General features: G+C 61.7%; 4 protein-coding genes across 5 annotated transcripts; 2 read left to right on the top strand and 2 right to left on the bottom strand.

Moving 5' to 3' along the window:
* Positions 1-342: 342 nt before the first annotated feature.
* On the top strand, positions 343-3599 carry ARL10 (ARF like GTPase 10). The gene is made up of 4 exons (XM_075766276.1): positions 343-878; positions 1485-1647; positions 1847-2022; positions 2474-3599. The coding sequence occupies exons 1-4, from the start codon at positions 399-401 to the stop codon at positions 2648-2650; spliced, it is 996 nt and encodes a 331-aa protein (XP_075622391.1). The 5' UTR covers positions 343-398; the 3' UTR covers positions 2651-3599.
* A 280-nt stretch (positions 3600-3879) lies between these two features.
* On the bottom strand, positions 3880-6663 carry NOP16 (NOP16 nucleolar protein). Its single transcript, XM_075766277.1, has 5 exons — positions 6501-6663; positions 6174-6288; positions 5416-5485; positions 4568-4674; positions 3880-4319 (listed from the first exon to the last, which is right to left on the bottom strand). Exons 1-5 carry the CDS (start codon positions 6605-6607, stop codon positions 4176-4178), a joined length of 543 nt encoding a protein of 180 aa, XP_075622392.1. The 5' UTR covers positions 6608-6663; the 3' UTR covers positions 3880-4175.
* Positions 6664-6792: 129 nt separating this feature from the next.
* Positions 6793-7633, top strand: HIGD2A (HIG1 hypoxia inducible domain family member 2A). Its single transcript, XM_075766279.1, has 2 exons — positions 6793-7005; positions 7275-7633. The coding sequence occupies exons 1-2, from the start codon at positions 6891-6893 to the stop codon at positions 7439-7441; spliced, it is 282 nt and encodes a 93-aa protein (XP_075622394.1). The 5' UTR covers positions 6793-6890; the 3' UTR covers positions 7442-7633.
* Positions 7634-9274: 1641 nt separating this feature from the next.
* Positions 9275-16196, bottom strand: CLTB (clathrin light chain B). Of its 2 annotated transcripts, XM_075766727.1 has the most exons (6): positions 15900-16196; positions 14134-14180; positions 12853-12970; positions 12437-12548; positions 11952-12005; positions 9275-11461 (listed from the first exon to the last, which is right to left on the bottom strand). In XM_075766727.1, exons 1-6 carry the CDS (start codon positions 16081-16083, stop codon positions 11290-11292), a joined length of 687 nt encoding a protein of 228 aa, XP_075622842.1. In that variant the 5' UTR covers positions 16084-16196; the 3' UTR covers positions 9275-11289. The 2 variants fall into 2 exon arrangements, with proteins under 2 accessions (XP_075622842.1, XP_075622843.1); XM_075766728.1 differs by lacking the exon at positions 11952-12005 and having other exon boundaries at positions 15900-16186.
* Positions 16197-16211: the final 15 nt, after the last annotated feature.

Below are 16211 nucleotides of genomic sequence, written 5' to 3'. Positions count from 1 at the left end.
CGTTCCTGCCAGGGCAGCGCTGCCCGGCCCTGCCCGTCCTGGCACACCTTCTCCTGCCTGCTCCCGTCCCCTGCCCGACCACGCACCAGCTCTGCCAGCAAAACGGGTCCGCCCGCGGGAGGGGTGACCAGCCCACCCACGGCCCCGGCAGCGGGGCTGGGGGTCGCTTGCTGCCCTGCTGCAACCTCCCTGAGGGCCGTAGGGGCCGGACATGGTGGCTCCAGGGAAGGCCCTGCAGCCACCTCCGTGGGACCTGGCCCAGGACAGGGATGAGTTGTGCCACAGGGGAGAATTGAGGACGAGTCCCGTGGGCAGCGGGTGCAACGCCTGGGCCCGTGGGCGCCGGCTGTGCTGGGTGCCAGGCTGCCAGGCGGGTGTGGGGCCTGGAGGTGGCTCACATGTCAGTGCACTGGCTGGGGAGGCTCTGCAGCCTCCCTCCCTCCCCCTCCCCGTCATCCCTTCTCCCCACCATCCCTCCCGCCATCTTCCCCACCATCCCTCCCTCCCTCCATCCCTCCGTCCATCTCTCCCTTCCCTCCCCCTCCGCGGTGGGAGCGGCCCCTTTAAGCGCGGCAGTGACGTCAGGGGCGGGCACAGCTGGCGCTGGCGTGCCGCCCGCGCGCACAGCTGGCGGGGGGGGGACACACAGCTGCACCGCGGCCGCGCGCTGCCGGTGCCGCTGCCGGTGCCACATGGCTCCGGCCGGCGCCCTCCGGGACCTGACGCTGGCCCTGGGGGCCGCCGTGGCCGCCCTCGGCTCCCTCCTCTTCATCGCCTGGAAGATCTACTTCCGCGGCACCGGCACCGGCACCGACTGGGGCGGCTGGTGGGAGCGGGAGCTGCGGGAGCTGCGGGACCGAGATCCCCCCGGCGACGCGGTAAGGGGGAGACCGCCCCTCACCGGGACCCCCGGCCCATCGTGGGAAGGGCACAGGGTCGGGACCTCCCCGGGCTCCTCTATACCGGGATCCCCTATACCGGGAGCCTCTTCCCGGGATCTCCCCGAGCCCAACGGGGCGGGGCTGGGGGTCGGGATCCCTCCGGGCTCCTCACACCCCCGAGGCCCTCAAGCTGGGGAAGGGGCGGGGGGAGGGGGTCGCCCCCGTGCTCAGCAGGCTGGGGAAGGCTCTGGATCGGCAGCAGGATCCCTCTGAGCACGTGGGGCTGGGGAAGGGGGCGCAGAGCCAGGATCCCCCCGGGATCTCACACCAGGATCCCCCCGGCACAGGTCAGACTGGATTCCCCAGGATATTCCTCGGGATGACGGCCCTCGGGGACCCTCCTGCAGCCCATCCTGCTGGGGAAGGGGTCCCCAGTCTGAACCACCCCTGGAGCCCACCGGGCTGGAGATGGGTGCACAGGGGCTGGGGGGGGCTGGCAGGACCCCTTGTTCCAGGCCGGTCCCTCAACCAGCTGCCTGAGCGTGGGGCTGTGGGTCCTGGGACCGGCCCCCACCCACCCCACACCCTCCTGTGCCCCCGCAGCTGGACTGGCGGCAGGTGCTGGTGCTGGGGCTGGATGGGGCGGGGAAGAGCAGCGTCCTGCACTACATCTGCAGCCAGACGGCCAGGGAGCACATCGCACCCACCCACGGCTTCAACTCTGCCCAGCTCTATGTCGAGGGGCTGGAGATGGACCTGCTGGAGGGTAAGACTGGCCTGGCCTGGCCCCACCACATCCCCTCGGGCTGAACCTGCACGGCCTGGAGGGTCCCCCCACATGCCAGCACCGGGCTGGGGGTGCAGAGCATCCCAGATGCGGGAGGTCTGGTACCCCGGGGTGCTAAGGGGAGGCAGCAGCCCCGCTCGCCCCCATGCTGGTGCCTGATCATGCCCGTCTCCCGCAGTGGGCGGCAGCCAGAACCTGCGAGCGTACTGGCCCCACTACCTGAGCCAGGCACATGTGCTGGTGTTCGTGGTGGACTCGGTGGACAGGTCGCGTCTGCTGACGGCGCGCCAGGAACTGCATGCGCTGCTGGCCGCAGAGCCCCATCTGCCCCTGGTCGTGCTGGCCAACAAGCAGGTGGGTGTCTGTCTGTCTGTCTGTCCCTGCAGCTTCCCCTAGAGCTGTGTCCAGTGAAACTTCCTCCGCAGGGTCCCAAGGGGAAATCTTGATAGCAAAAATCCACCAGCTCTTGCAAAATCTGATTTCTGCCTGTCTCCTCCAGTCTTCATGAGGAGGCACGGCTGCTACCAGTGCCCCGGCTAATGAGTTTCAGGAGAGCACCCAGGCAGCAGCATGCAAAATCTCCAAGGGGAAATACAGTCCCAGGCAGGTGACCAAGCTTGTGCCTGGTGCTGCTTCCCATTAGCTTGCATCAAAGCAACTCCAATGCAAGAGCAAGGCAGCCCTGCCTGTGGACGATCCCTGCCAGGACTGCACAGGCAGGACCGGGGCTCCTGCCAGCCGGCAGCGCTGCTCCTGGTGCTGCTCCCCTCCTAAGCGGTTGCCTCTCTCTCTCTCTCTCTCTCAGGACAAGAGCGATGCCCTGAGCGCAGCAGAGCTGCGGGAGGAGCTGGCCCTGCACACACTCTGCGAGCAGCGGGAGCTCTTCCTCCTGCCCACCAGCGCGACCTGGGCCAGCTTGAGCACCGCCACCAGCGTCCTCCATGTGAAGAGCCTGCTGGTCACCCTGCTTTCCCAGCCCTGAGCCCACACGGGGGGCAGACAGGCTCCCACCCCCTGGCACGGCCCCTCTCTGGGAAGCACGGCTCGAGGACGGAGGTGGCTGGGTGGGAGCCCTGGAGCTCAGATTCGCTGGTAGCAGGCTGCTGGCCCTGGGGTGTTTGCTGCACCCCATGAGGTTTCGGGTTGAGCTCGGCACAGCTGCTCTCAGGGAACACGAGCAGCGGGCTCTGCTCTCTGCCACATGGAGAGGGCAGCTGCCTCCCCCAGTTCAGGGATGAAACCTCCCTTGGGATGGAGGCGCAAGCGCAGCATTTACCTCCTGGTGAGTGGGAATGTGCAGCACAGGGCAGGGCCCCACATCTTCACGGCAGTCCTGCAGGGTATTAAATGAACGGGGCTGAACAAGTGAGGAGGCCCTCTTGCCCACCAGCATGGACACGTCACCCCAGATGGGCTTTCCTTCCCAAAAAACATGAAGAGTTACTGCTGGCGCAGCCCAGCACTGTAGTCCTGCCAGTACGGCACACACCGATGGGAATAGCCAGCTCAGGCTGTCCCTCACTGGGGCTAAGCACAGCCCTCGATTCCCCCAGCTCTATTTAAAACCCTGTTTAGGAGAGATGAAGACAGGTATGGGGCAGCCCTGCACAGCCCCTTCACCCTGAACAGGCCTAAGGACGGGCTGTTCAGTAGGAGCTGTGCTCAGCAGGCGTTTGCCCCCCCTGCCTGGTCTCCCTCCCTTTCAGCTGCCCCAGAGAGAAGGGGAAGGAGCTGGGCTCAGGGCCCGCTGGAAGCCCTGCCTGCAGGCAGAAGGGCTGCTGGGTCAGGCCATGGGCACTGGGTCCTGGAAAACTTATTGGGGAAGCCAGGGAGCACATCAGGGAAAAGGAGTATGCGCCGGCCGGTCTCTGCTGCGAAACCTTTTGTACAGTCGCGCCTTCCCTTGTCAATAAAGGTGGCTGATCACTCTGCACTACCCTCTGGCTCCTTGGGAGGGAAGGAAGGGGCCCCTAGCCCGATCTCCAAAGCTGCAGGCAGGAAGGTCACTCACAGGGGAAGGAAGCAGCATGTGGCCCCGCTGCAGCCTCTGCTTACAGGGAAATCGGCAAAAACCCAAGCGCTGCCCACACCCTGCAGGCCCCCAGCCCCGCTGCTGCAGAGGGTGACGTGCCCGATACCCACATCCCACAGGTCAGCACCGAGAGCTCTCAGAAGTGGGACTGCGCCAAGTGAGAGCCCATGAGCAAGGCGTTCACGCTTATTTGAGAGAGTAATTTATTTTAACAAGGCAAAAAAAGTGCTGGCTGCCACACAGAAAGGGAGCGGCATAGCACGTTCAGTCCCGATGCCACAAGCCACAGCCAAGTCTTTCATGCCTGGTTATTACTGTCTGTGATGAAGGCCCTTCCTCCATCGCCAGAGGTTTTGTGTGGCTCAGCTTGCTGGTGTTGAGCCCGTGACTGTCACCAGTCTGTCAGTCCCCACTCGGTTCAGAAAATGGTCACATTAGGCCTACACTTGCAGGCAAACCTGAGAAAAAAGGGCAGTCACTGCACGTCCATGTTTTCCTGCTTGAGTGATACAATGAAATCCTTATACTCTTCGGGATAGAAATTCTTGTACACATTGATCTTTCTCTTAATCTGCTTGGGAGTATCCTGGTAGTAATTCTTCTCATCTCGAGCCATTTCCTGGGACGAAGGAGAGTAAGTCAGAGGAGTGGCCCCAAGAGCAAACACCAAACCAGCCCAGCCACGCTCCAAAGGCCCACCCAGGCCGGCTGCGATCGGTGTCCGAGTCAGACAGGGATCTGGCCAAGGTTCAAAGCACTGCTTCCTCTTAACAATCAGCTGACTGCGAAACAGGATCCAGGAGAGAGGATTAGCGATTCCCCAGAATCACTCTGGGTGCTCCTCGCTCTGGGACAGCCAGTACTTACCTTGTAGTTCTCCCCGTGGTTCTGTATCATGTACCGCACGTAGTCAATGAGGTCTCGTGAGAGCGTGTTTGACTTCTTCTCAGGGAGACTGGCCTCATATTCCATCTCTAGGCAGAGGACAGAGACACTGTGAGGCAGGCAGGCAGAAGAGGGAAGCAAGCAGCACCTCAGAGTCCCCAGCCTCTTCCCAAAATCAAGCCCTGCCAGTACTGCAGAAAGGAGGTGGCTCCTGCAGCACAGCTCGGCTGCTCGTGCACACAATCGTGCAGGAAAACAAACAAGGTAACAGCTCTCTGCATAGGCTGCAGGCATCCAGGCCCGCGCTGTGGCTCCTCTCCAGCTCACACCACAAGGAACAGGGCCTTTCTGCCCAGGCTGCAGAGTGTGACTGCCCAGCCCACCAAAACACACTGGGTGCTGCAGCCACAGTGTCCTGTCACCCTGGTGCCTCACACCAGCATGTTTCAGAGTGTCAAGAGCCCTCGTGGGGCTGCAGGTAGGAATACTGTGAAAAAAGCAGCACAGGAGGGAAAAGGAAATTCATGAGACAGAGGCTACAGGGGAATGGCAGAGCTGCTGTCCTGGAGCTCAGCTGGGAACCCCCAGCTGACCGCTGCCGGGGTGGGGGGAACTCCTCCACAGGCCCACAAGTCTGGACAAGAAGTAACAGCCTTCCTGCCCCTGGGACAGCATGGCAGCTAAGGACAGTCTGGCAGCACAGACATGAGAGAGAAAATAAGCCACAGGGCCTTGGGAGAACCCCAAATGCAATGGCAGTGGTGCAGTTCAGCAGGAAACCTGCCAAGGTTGGTGAAACGCTCCCTGGGGAGGAGAGAAGCGGCACTGACCGTTCACCACATAGGGCTTCCGCACTATTTTCTTTCCTTGCTCCCATCCATCGCTTTCCACTTCTATCCCCTGTGTTAAACGAGAGAAGGCAACTCAAGAAATGCCATTTAGAAGAGAGCTGTGTCCCCATATGTTGCCTGCAAAACTCCAGACTGCTTACACAACGACTGCAAGGACCAGGAGGTCGCAGCTGGCTTACGCAGAGCCTTATTTGCACCATTAAGCTAGCCTGTGTGCAAGCCTGTTGCCTGAGCAATACTGTGTGAACAGAGACAAGTGGCAAACAAGATCATTCATGGTTTTTTTTCATGAATGTGACATTTCGTGGGGCCACCTTTCTCCTGGAAGCGTTGCCCTTCGATGCAGGCAGGCCAGGCTGACGCTGCTGTACACAAAGAGGCTTTCTTTGTTATCAGGAGCAACTCAGCCGCAGCGTTCCCAACCCCACCTCTCTCTGGCAAGTCCCAGGAGATCGGCTGACGTTATTTATACTTGTTCCAGGGCCCATTATTTCCATGTGACACCGCAGCTTGTTCCCACGCCAGGATCTTGGCAAGAAAAGCATATTAATAAAAATAATAAACTCATCTGCCTACAGTGACTGATCCAGAGCCACCTGACCCACGCTCCAAAGCAGGATGGGGAAAACCAGCCCGGCTGCGTGTCCTGGGGGAGGCCCGACCTTCCACCCTCCCCCAAAGGAGCAGCCTCAGCCGAGCCCCACTGCCCTTCCCCGGCGGGGCACGGCCACGCTTACCAGCAGCTTCTTCTTGGGGATGGGGACAGCCTTGTTGGGATCCTCGGCCAGGCCCATCTCGGCCAGGTTCTGCGCCACCGACTTGGTCGGGTCCCAGGCATGGCGGATGTGGGAGCTGCGCGGGGACAGGCACCGCCATCACGGGCTGCGCTCACCCTTCCCCGCGTGGTTGCGTGTCCCCTTCCCCACAGACATCGGCCCCCAAGCGCCCACCGAGACGTGCAGCAGGTCCCCCCCGGGGCACCCACTCCCACACGGCCGCCCTGCCCACAGCCCACGCACGCCCCCCCCCTTTCCCCCCCGCGTACCCACCCCCCGCGGCCTCACCAGGCGATGCGCGGGGCGGCGCGGCGGCGGGCGCTGCGGTAGAGCCGCTTGCGGTTGAGGTTGTAGGAGTACTTCTGCCGCCGGCTCTTCCCCTTCGCCTTCGGCATGGCGGCCCCACGCTGCTGCCGCTGCCGCCGAGCGCCGGGCCGGGCCGGCCGGGGCGGGGCCTCGCCGCGGGGTACAACGGGAAATGTAGTCCCGCGCCTGCAGCGCCGCCCGCCGGGTGTGCCCGCTGTGGACTACAACCCCCGGCATGACCCGCGGCGGGGAGAGGCGAGCGGCCTGCCGGGAGCGGTTCTCCTCCCATTGACCGCCGGGAGCGCGCACCGCTTCCTGGCTACGGCAGCCGGGGAGGGTCGCGGGTGGTCACCTTCCCTGCGGGCCGCAGCCATGGCGGCCGGGCCTCCCCCGCCGCTGGAGCCCAGCCCGCTGCCGGTGTTCAGCGAGGAGGGCTTCGGGGACAAGTTCCTGCGCAAGACCCGCGAGAACCCCCTGGTGCCCCTCGGTGAGGGGAGAGGGCGGGGGGTGACGCTGTGGGGGCTGAGTGAGGGGGAAGGGCTGGGGGGATGGAGGCCGTGAGCAGCGGGTCGGCCCCTCTGGATCCCAGACCCGAGGGGCTGCCCTCGGGGGAGGCGTCTCTCGTTTGAGGGTGTTGTCTAACAAGCCCGCAACGCTGAGGTGCGGGGGGGGGACGTGGGGGTGAGACGGGATGGAGAGGGGAGCTGATCCCTGTGGCCCTGCCCTGCTGAGCCGCCCCTCCGCCCTTCTCTGCAGGCTGCCTCTGCACTGTCGGCGTCCTGACCTACGGACTGATCAGCTTCAAGAGGGGCAACATCCGTCAGTCTCAGCTGATGATGCGGGCACGTATCCTGGCCCAGGGCTTCACCTTCGCGGCCCTCCTGGGAGGCATGGTGGTCACGGCCATGAAATCTAGACAGTGAAATCAGGCAAGAGAGAAGCTGCGGCCACGGGCGTGCGCCCGCCAACCCGTGCCTCAGCTGGCAGGGTGGATTCTGGCTGCGGATGGAGTTATCTGAGAGACAGTTGTGATGTCTTGGTGGAACCGATGTCAGAGAGGCTCTGTGTTCCAGAGCACTGGAACCATGACTAATACACTTCTGTGATTAACCTGAGATTTGGGCCATGCCATTTCTTAATTCCCTGAGAGCTTATTGTCCTGCACCTCGCTAAGGCTCTCTACCCCCGTCAGACCTCTTATCCCTGCTCGGTGCTGTCACAATCCGTTAAAATTGTGTCTGGTGGGTTGTGGCCTGCATGGAGGTGCGGCTTTAGTCAGGCAGTCCACCAGCATTTGAGAAATGAGCTGCCTGGGTAGGAAGGAACAGTTGTGTTTATGGCTTGATCCTGGCAGGACAGAGTTCACAAGCAGCACGAGTTGTTTGGGGAGAGTATGTAATCTGTTTGGTTGCAACCGGTGAGTAATAAAGTGAATTGCAGCAAGATTCTGACTGAAACTGGATTGCAGAGCATTGAGAAGTCAGAAGGGTAAACAGTGTAGGAAGCGAAGGGAGCAGGCACGGCCGCCTCAAAGCCGTGGTGACGCAAGCAGGACACAAGAAATGCGACTCCCTGTGAAAACAACTTGGGAACTCGCATTTCCATTCTGGTTGCATTCTCTGGGACGCGCTACTGCTGCTGGGGAGTCAATTCCTGCGCGGCTCACTGCTTCACATGAGCTGGAACTGGCTGCTGAGCAAATGTCCTGTTCCCAGAGGGAGCCACGCTGCCTGTGTCATGACAAACATCGTCACGGGTGGCTCCATGTCCTGCTGTTGGCGTTGGATCATTTGGATCGTACCAGAGGTGTTTAGTGAGCAACAAGGCTTTGCTCTTCTGCGTCAGGGTCACAGAGTGGGGAGGAAATGGGGTCATCAGATCTGTTGGCCACATGGCTGCGGCAGCTTGTACCTGCCTGTTGGCAGAGTGTATCTGTGCCGGGGAAAGGGACACCGACCCTGCTAACTGTGCTGCAGTGCCTCCTCACGTGGAGCTGCCTGGAGCGTTTTCAGGCTTTGCTCTGGGTGTGTGCACATTGGCGCCTGTGCCCCGTACCCCTCGGCTTGCAGTGGTGTTGCAGCTGGCTGCCTGGCAGCTTGCTGGTCCCACTTTGCCCTTACAAGCAGCTCTGGAGGACAGGGCGAGGGGTAAACTCGCTCTGCCCGCAAATGAGCGCTTGGTTTGTCCTGTCTGGGGAACCATGGTGCCGGTGGGCCTTGACAAGAGGGGGAAGGCTCTTCCCCACCAGAGCTGATTTCTGAAATGGGAGGGTGGGGGACAAGCCATCACTGGTGCTGAGCAGGGTGAGCTCCACCTTTGCACCAGGGAACCAGGATCGTTCCTGCTGCAGGGCCGTGATGCTGCTGGCCTTCCCTGGCCTTTACCAGAAGCAGCTGCTTTTGGCTGTCTTGCTGGCACTACCAGCCCAGCCAGCTTGGGGCAGGGGTGCGAGAGACAGCTGGTGGGCAGATCTGCAAGCGCAATCCCTCGGCAGCCCAGAGATGGGCACAGTGGGCTGAGGAGTGGCTCAGCCTGGCTGGATGAGCAGGAGCTCACAGCTCCCTGGGGGCAGAGCGGAGCCCCCCAGTCCTGCTGCCCTGGCCTAGCACAAACCCTCTGGCCCTTCCCCTTGTTCCTGTTTTTTCCTGTGGGATCTGGTTCTCCTCCAGCCCCCTCTTTCCGCAGGAGGCTTCGTGGCTGTGGGTTCTCCTAAACACATGCATTTGCGTTGCTGAAGCAGAAAGACGACTGCCCCGTACGATTGGAGATGTCGGTTTATTTTAACAGGTAATTTGAACAGTCACAGATACCAAAGCTGAGGGGGTGTAGGACAGCTGTGGGCACGGCTCCCCGGGAGCTGGCTGCCCCTGCCTGACACGGGGTGCACAGCAGCTGGGGGACCCAGGGGCCCAGTTGCCTGCGGGAACTGGAGGGACAAAGCACAGCGGGGAGCTCCCTGCCCCCGGGGAAGCAGCCAGAGGCACTTCCCGCTGCTCCGCAGTGAAAGGCAGAGGCAGGCAGCCAAGTCCCGAGGTATCCTGCATCAGTGTCCATCCCACACCGCAGTGGAGCTGCCTACGCATGCTGGAGCGCAGGGGGACAGAGGAGCAATCAGTCCTACGGACAAGGGGGCACAAGCTCAGTACACGCCACCAAGTGACTCCCTACACACCCATTTCCCTTTCCAGCCCACTGCTGAGCCTGTGCCCCAGAGCCAGGGCTGCCCAGTTGCCCCCTGAGGGCTGCTGCAGCAGCAGGGCAGGTGACCTTCCTGACTCACAGAGCCATAACTGCAGGCCAGGAGAGCTCTGCAGACTTGCTGTATTAGCTGAGCAGGGCTCTGCAGTGAGGTTCAACCAAATGTTTTGTGGGCTTTGCTCCATGTCCCCCCAGCCCGCTGCTGGAAGCCCTTCCCAAGCCCTCAGCGGGCCAGACCCAGGGCACAACCTCCAGGCTGCCTGCAGCAGGGTGCGCTCAGGCCTGCCCCTTTCCTGCTGGCTGGGAGGTTTGTGGGTTTCAAGGGCTGGGCTTAGAGCTGGAGGGGCTGGTGCCAGCCTCACCAAGCAGAGGAGAAAAAGCTGGTGTTGGGGCTTGAAAGCGTGTGCCTTGCAGCGTGGGGAGCGGGACTGAGGCATCTCGCTGCGCTGCCTTAGGTGTGCAAATCCAGCGGGGGCCAAAGAGAAGCCACAAAGCAGCTGCAGACAGATGTGCAGCTTGTTGTCCAGGGACAGCACAAGCCCCAGCACCAGAACTGCCCAATCCTGCTCTAGGCCCCTGGGTTAGGGAGCTGGGGGGGGGGCTCAACCTGCCCTACAGCAGCTGGACCTTCTTACCTGCTTTCCTGCAATCACACACCCTGTCTCCCATCCTAGTGGCAGGGGGAAGGAGCAGAGCAGAGCCAAGGGCCCCTGAAGCCTGGCACCCCACATTCCCAACTGCTGGTGGCCGTGCAGAGGGACAGAAAACATCCTGCACACTCACCCCATGGCCCCTTCCCAGTGCCCCACACCACCATGTTGCCTGGCACCAGCAGTCCCACAGGACAGATAGGACACGGACACAACAACTGCTGCTTGGAGCCCTGCTGTTTTTTTGGGGTGCACAGCCAGGCTGGGGAGAGTTCTGGGCTTGGGACAACCACTGGCAGTCCTGGTCCAGCCTGCACTCACATTCCTCAGGCCCCACTAGCCCAGCAGCATTGCATGGCAGCCGTGCTCCCTGCAGGACCTCGCGGTGCAGAGCTCAGGGCTCTTCCTCAATGCTCCCAGCCCCACAGCCAGCTCTGAACCCCACCGGAAAGGCAGATGGGAGCCCAGGGTCCTGCCAGGATCTCTGTCTTGGGGCTAGGACCCAGGGCCAGAGACAGGGCTGCCATACCTGCGGCTGCCCAGCACCAGGACAGCCACAGGCAAATTTATTCCCAGCACAGGGGTGAGGTGGGGAACAGCAGGTGGGGTGTTCCCCCTCTCACTGAGCCAGGCACCTGGGCACAACCTCCCGCAGAGCCCAGGGCTCCCCTCCTAACTCAGCTTTACCACCCAGTGTCGCTTCCCGGGGAAATGCCACAGTAATAAATAAGTGTAAAAAGAAACCGATGCACCTTTTAAGCAAAGGAAAACCATGGGGAGAGTTACAACCAGTAACAGCCGAGGCAAACACCAGGGAGCAGAGGCAGGCAGGGTGAGGCCCCTCATGGGCTGGCCCCACAAAGCCACCCGGCTTGGTGAGCCTGGCCTTGCCCTGCTGCATTCCCAGCTGTGCCAGGTGGCAGCTAGCGGGACAGGGGCGTCTGTTTGAGGGAGATGAGCACCGAGCGCATCCGCGAGACATCCTTGCTCTGCTTGCTGCTCTTGGGGTTGAAATCACAGAGCTGGGCCACCTTCTCCCACTCGGAGCCCGGGGTTTCCTCCTTGGACTCCTTCAGGAATGCTTCCTCTGAGGCCCTGCAGAGAAATTGAGGGTTGTCACTAGCAGAACTCTTTCCAAGGAAACCCTCCCCTTTTTGGGAACCCCTCACATCCCTGCCTCCTGTCCCCTTGCTCCAGCAGATGAGCTCAGTGTCCTCCGGAATCCAGAGACACACGATGCTCAAGGCTGCTGTTGGCTGCACTCACCCAAGATATCATTCATCCAGGGGCGCGGGGGTGTCTGCCTGCTCCCAAGATTTCTCTGCCCCCAGAGCTGTCCCCCAAAAGGCACAAGACCCCACGGCTTTGCCTCTTCAACCAGCCCCCACAGAGGCATTTCCAGGAGCTCCACTTGCCTCCTAAGACTCCACCATTTGGAGATGCTCAGCTGCAGCATCCTCCTTCCGGGACCTCACCAGGGCCCAGTACCTCCCAGCATCCCCTCTCCCCTTGGCTGGGCAGCCAGTGCTGGGGCCAGGACCCCCAGACCCTGCAGGGCAGGATATGGTCTGTAAGAGGCACATACACATAGCCAATCACATCGGCGTCCGGCTGCTGGTAAAAGGCTTTGTCAGCGATCCTAGCCCCGGAGGCACAGACAGAGAGAGAGCGCAGAGCAGACAGGCAGGCAGAGGGTTAGAAAGAGAGAAACAGAGAAGGGGTTAGCGTCCTCCCACAGAGCATGACCCACTCATCACAGCATACATGGCACCAGGAAAACCTGCCAGCAATGGCAAGGCTGCACAGAGAGCGCCCCAACCCTGCCCCAATGCAAGGCCCATGCAGGGGGCAGGAGGCACTGAGATCCCACTGTGATCCCTCCATGGTCCCAGCCAGGGCAGCTCTGCACAGCCACCAGAACCACTCGAAGCCCTCGCCTGGCAAAGCTCCATCCCTGCTGGGCTGGGCCTCACTGTGGGGACAGAGGCCCCCAAGACATGCCAGGAAGGCAGATCTGGCTGCACAGCAGCTCCCATTGCAGCCCTTGCAGCCACGCTGACCCCAACGTACCTGTTGTTTGCCCGGTTCTTCTCCATCTGCTCATTCTGACGTAGGTTCCACTCCTCCAGGTCCTTCTTGGCCTTCTCACGCCATTCCTGCTCAGTCACCTTTGATGCCGCATCTAAGGCCAGGGCGAGACAGACCCCGTCAGTCAGACCGGCACCCACTGGGTCTGCTGGGCAGCCCCTGGCAGGCAGGACAGCTGCAGCCCCCCAGGCCTGTCCCCAATCCCCACTGGAGCACTGACTGAAAGGCGTCACTGCCCCAAGGACAGCAGATCTTTGGCAGGGGCACCCACACAGCATGGGACACAAGACACCTCTCTGGGATGCAGAAGGGTTGCCGCTAGGTGAGGGACCCCAAGGGCCCCGACTGCCACGTCACGAGGTGCCACAAGCATGGCCACACACAGCCTCGGGTCTCACCCAGCTCCTCCAGGCGCTTCTTCTGCTCCTCCCTCCACTTGCGGATGCTCTCAGGTTCCTGGGTCAGCCGGTCAGCCTTGGCTATGGCTGCATAGGCATCCGTGGGGCCATTGGACTCCTGCAGAACATGAGCACCTCACCATCGGCACCAGCTCTTCCCACAGCCCAGCCCAGCCACCCATCCTTGAGTTGCTGCTCACTGCCAACGCTGCTCTCGCATCCTCTGGGCAGGCCCACAACAGAGGACAGCCACCAGCTTTGCGACACGCTCCCCACCAGCACCAGGCTTCCCGTGTCCTGACTCAGGCCAAGGCAGCCCCAGGACTGAGCATCGTTAGAGGCTTGGCCACAACAGACGGGAGAGCCCAGGCGAGATGCAGGGCCCGAGTGAGGCTCCGCTCTCTGTCTGGACACCAGCCTGCAGGCAAGAGCCTCCCTTGCTCCTCCAAGCAGAGCTGCCTGTACAGCTCCCACCAGGCCCAGCACCACGCTGGCTCAGCACCACGCTGGCTCAGCACCTCCCCTAACACCTTCTGCTGGCCAGGACACCCAGCTCGACATCGAGCTCAGCGATGGGATTACAGCTCTCCTCCAAGATCCCAAATCTAATTAAGTCTGCCTCATCTCTAATGTGATTATCATCTTGTAAACTAGGCACGGGCAATGCACATGCCACTCTGCTGGGTGCTGAGTGGGGTGAAGAGTTTGTCAGATGCTGGCACAGCTTCTGTAGCCAGCAGAGCTGGGCTGTGGGCTCACAGAGGGAGCAGAGATGCAGGTGGGTGGGCCCCATGAAACACCCTTGGCCATGGGGCAAGTGGGTTTAATGGGAGATGCTGCCAGGACTCAGCAGCAAGGCCACAGCAAAGTGAGTGTCCCGTGGCAGCCCTGTCCTGGCTCTGGCCTCTGCCAAGAGACGCTCCTGACTGCCCTGGAGGCCTCCAGGAGCTACCCAGGCTGGAGAGAGGGGGCTTCTGTGGGGAACGGAGGATTTGTCATCTGCTTTTACAGCCCAGGCACTCCCTCAGGGCACAGGGCACCTGCAAACAGATTTGGGGCAGGTCATGGCAGGCGGGACCAATCTTCTCTTCAAAGACAGTTGAGAATGGAGCAACCAAGACTTCCTCTGGAGACCCAGACCTTTCCAGGAGCACCATAGCTGTTCTGGGGCGGGATAGCAAACTCCAGTCAATCCTGGGGGCAGAGCAGTGGAGTGCTGGCCCCATACCCACCCAATCCCCCTTAGTACCACTGGGCTGGGACAAGGGGCTGAGCTCTCACCTGAAAGACATCTCCATTGACAGTGGCCCCTCCATTCTGGAAACCAGCTAGAGAAAAAGGAGGAGAGAAGGAGAAACACGATTATGGGAGCTACAGGTGATCCCAGAGGGGCTAGGGTTCATGGAAAAAGAAGAAAGTCAGTTCCTGGGGGATGTGGCTGTGCTGTTTCCAGCCCAGCACACCCATCCACAACAGCTCCGCATAAGTGGGCCAGGCCCTGCTGTCTTCTGTCCTGAGTGGGATTCATCCAGCACCTCTCTCTATCCCCAACAAGCCTCTCTGGGCATTTATGTTTTTATGGTGTTTTCACTGGTGTTTTATCTTATCTGAAGATTAGGAAAACTGTTCCAGGCATGAGGCTGGACACAGGCAGGTGCTCTGACTGTACAGAGACAACCTGACCAGCCCCAACCCACAAGCAGCCAGGCAGAGTCTACCAATGGACACAAATGACCCAGAAGCTGTTGGCTGAGTACCCAGCAGTGCAGGACTGCAACAGGAAGGCAGCCCTGCCAGGGACAGAACCCACAGAAGTCCCGCAGTGTGCTCCACCAGGAGAGGAGGGCAGGCATGCACGCCAAGGTTCTCAAGAGGACCCCAGCTGGGGGGGATACCCCTGGGATGAGCTGCAAGATTAGGGCTGAGAATGAGGCACCACTGACACCCACAGCTGGGGCACAGTCCCATCTCCCCCCAGCCCCAGAGAACACCGAGAGCTGCACACCAGGGCCACAAGGCCAGCCCTGTGTGGGGGACTGCTGCTGGGAGAGAAGAGTCTTTCAAGGAGGCAGATTCCAGGCCCTGAGCTCTCCCAAGTGACGACCACAGGGCTTCTATCAGCCAACTAACTGCAGGCACAGGCAGCCACACAGCCATGGCACAGCTCAGGCAAGCACCATTCCCACAGTGCTCACCCCCATGGTGCAGCTCCAACTACACCCAGCTCCAGCCCGTCTGACTGCATTTATCACCGCAACTGTCAACACCTCTCCGGGCTCAGGTCTGCCCCCGCAGCCCTATGCGGAGAGGTGAAACCACTCCTCCACAGCCAAAACAAGGAGGCCTTGTGGGCCTAGGTTAGGGAAAGGAGCCAGAATACTGTGGTGGCAGCGTCCCTATGTCCATGCAGAGAGCAGACCCCTGAGCCCCTGCTGGCCCTAGGCAAGAGATCAGGATCTCCGGGGTCTGGCAGCACAATGTCCCCAATAGAAATGCCTTCCATTTTGGACCCCAAAGGGCTCTCCTGTCTGTGGGGACAGTGACACGGTTGTCATTGCTCCTCAGCTCTGCCTGGATGCCTCTCACACTGCCCTAGCTGGGGACATTGAGACATGGAGATGGGGGTCGATCCAACCCAGGGAACCCAGCCTGAGCACAAGGGGAAGAAATCACCGCACAGATGGCAAGTCCCAGCTCAGGATTCAGCCCACATCCTGACACTTCAGAGGGAACCCCAACATCAAGCCTTTTGGGACCAGGCACAGGCCCTGGATAGTCCTTGCTGGGATGTAGGCCTGGTGCACAGGGGAATCCCACTGCCTGCCCATTGGGGGTGCAGCATGGATCCCATCACCCAGTGGGGATGCTGTGCATCCCACGGGGAACCGCAATGACTCGGGAGTGCAGCCTGGACGGCACCCCTCCCTGCCCTCGGGGCAAGAGAGGGCAAAGTCCTTTATACCCAGAGGGGTGGCAGCCCCCTCCATGCCCACCGGACACGCACCCAGGCAGACCCCGCGGCCCCCCTGCCGTAGCGCGGCGCTCACCCGGTTCCGGCGGGGCCGCCTGCCCGCCTGGGGCGGCGGCCGATTCGCCGTCGGTCGGCCCGAAGCCCTCGTCGTTCTCGATGCCCGCGATCTCGCTCTCCTGCTGCGCCAAGAAGGCGGCGGCCGGGTCCTCCTCGGCGCCGGCCCCCTCGGACGAGGAAAAGAAGCCGAAGTCGTCGGCCATGGCTGGCCCGCCCGCCCCGCTCCCGCTCCGGCTGCGCGGCTCGACTGGGCTGGGCCCGACTGGGCCCGGGCGGAGCTGTCACTGCGGCGGCGGGCGGGGCAGCCGCGCTGACATCAGCGGCGGGGCGG

This window comes from Balearica regulorum, chromosome 14 (assembly GCF_011004875.1).
Source record: "Balearica regulorum gibbericeps isolate bBalReg1 chromosome 14, bBalReg1.pri, whole genome shotgun sequence".
In the NCBI taxonomy this organism is placed as follows: domain Eukaryota; kingdom Metazoa; phylum Chordata; class Aves; order Gruiformes; family Gruidae; genus Balearica; species Balearica regulorum.
Note: the sequence above shows the minus strand (reverse complement) of the source record. Positions and strands in the feature narration are given on the sequence as shown.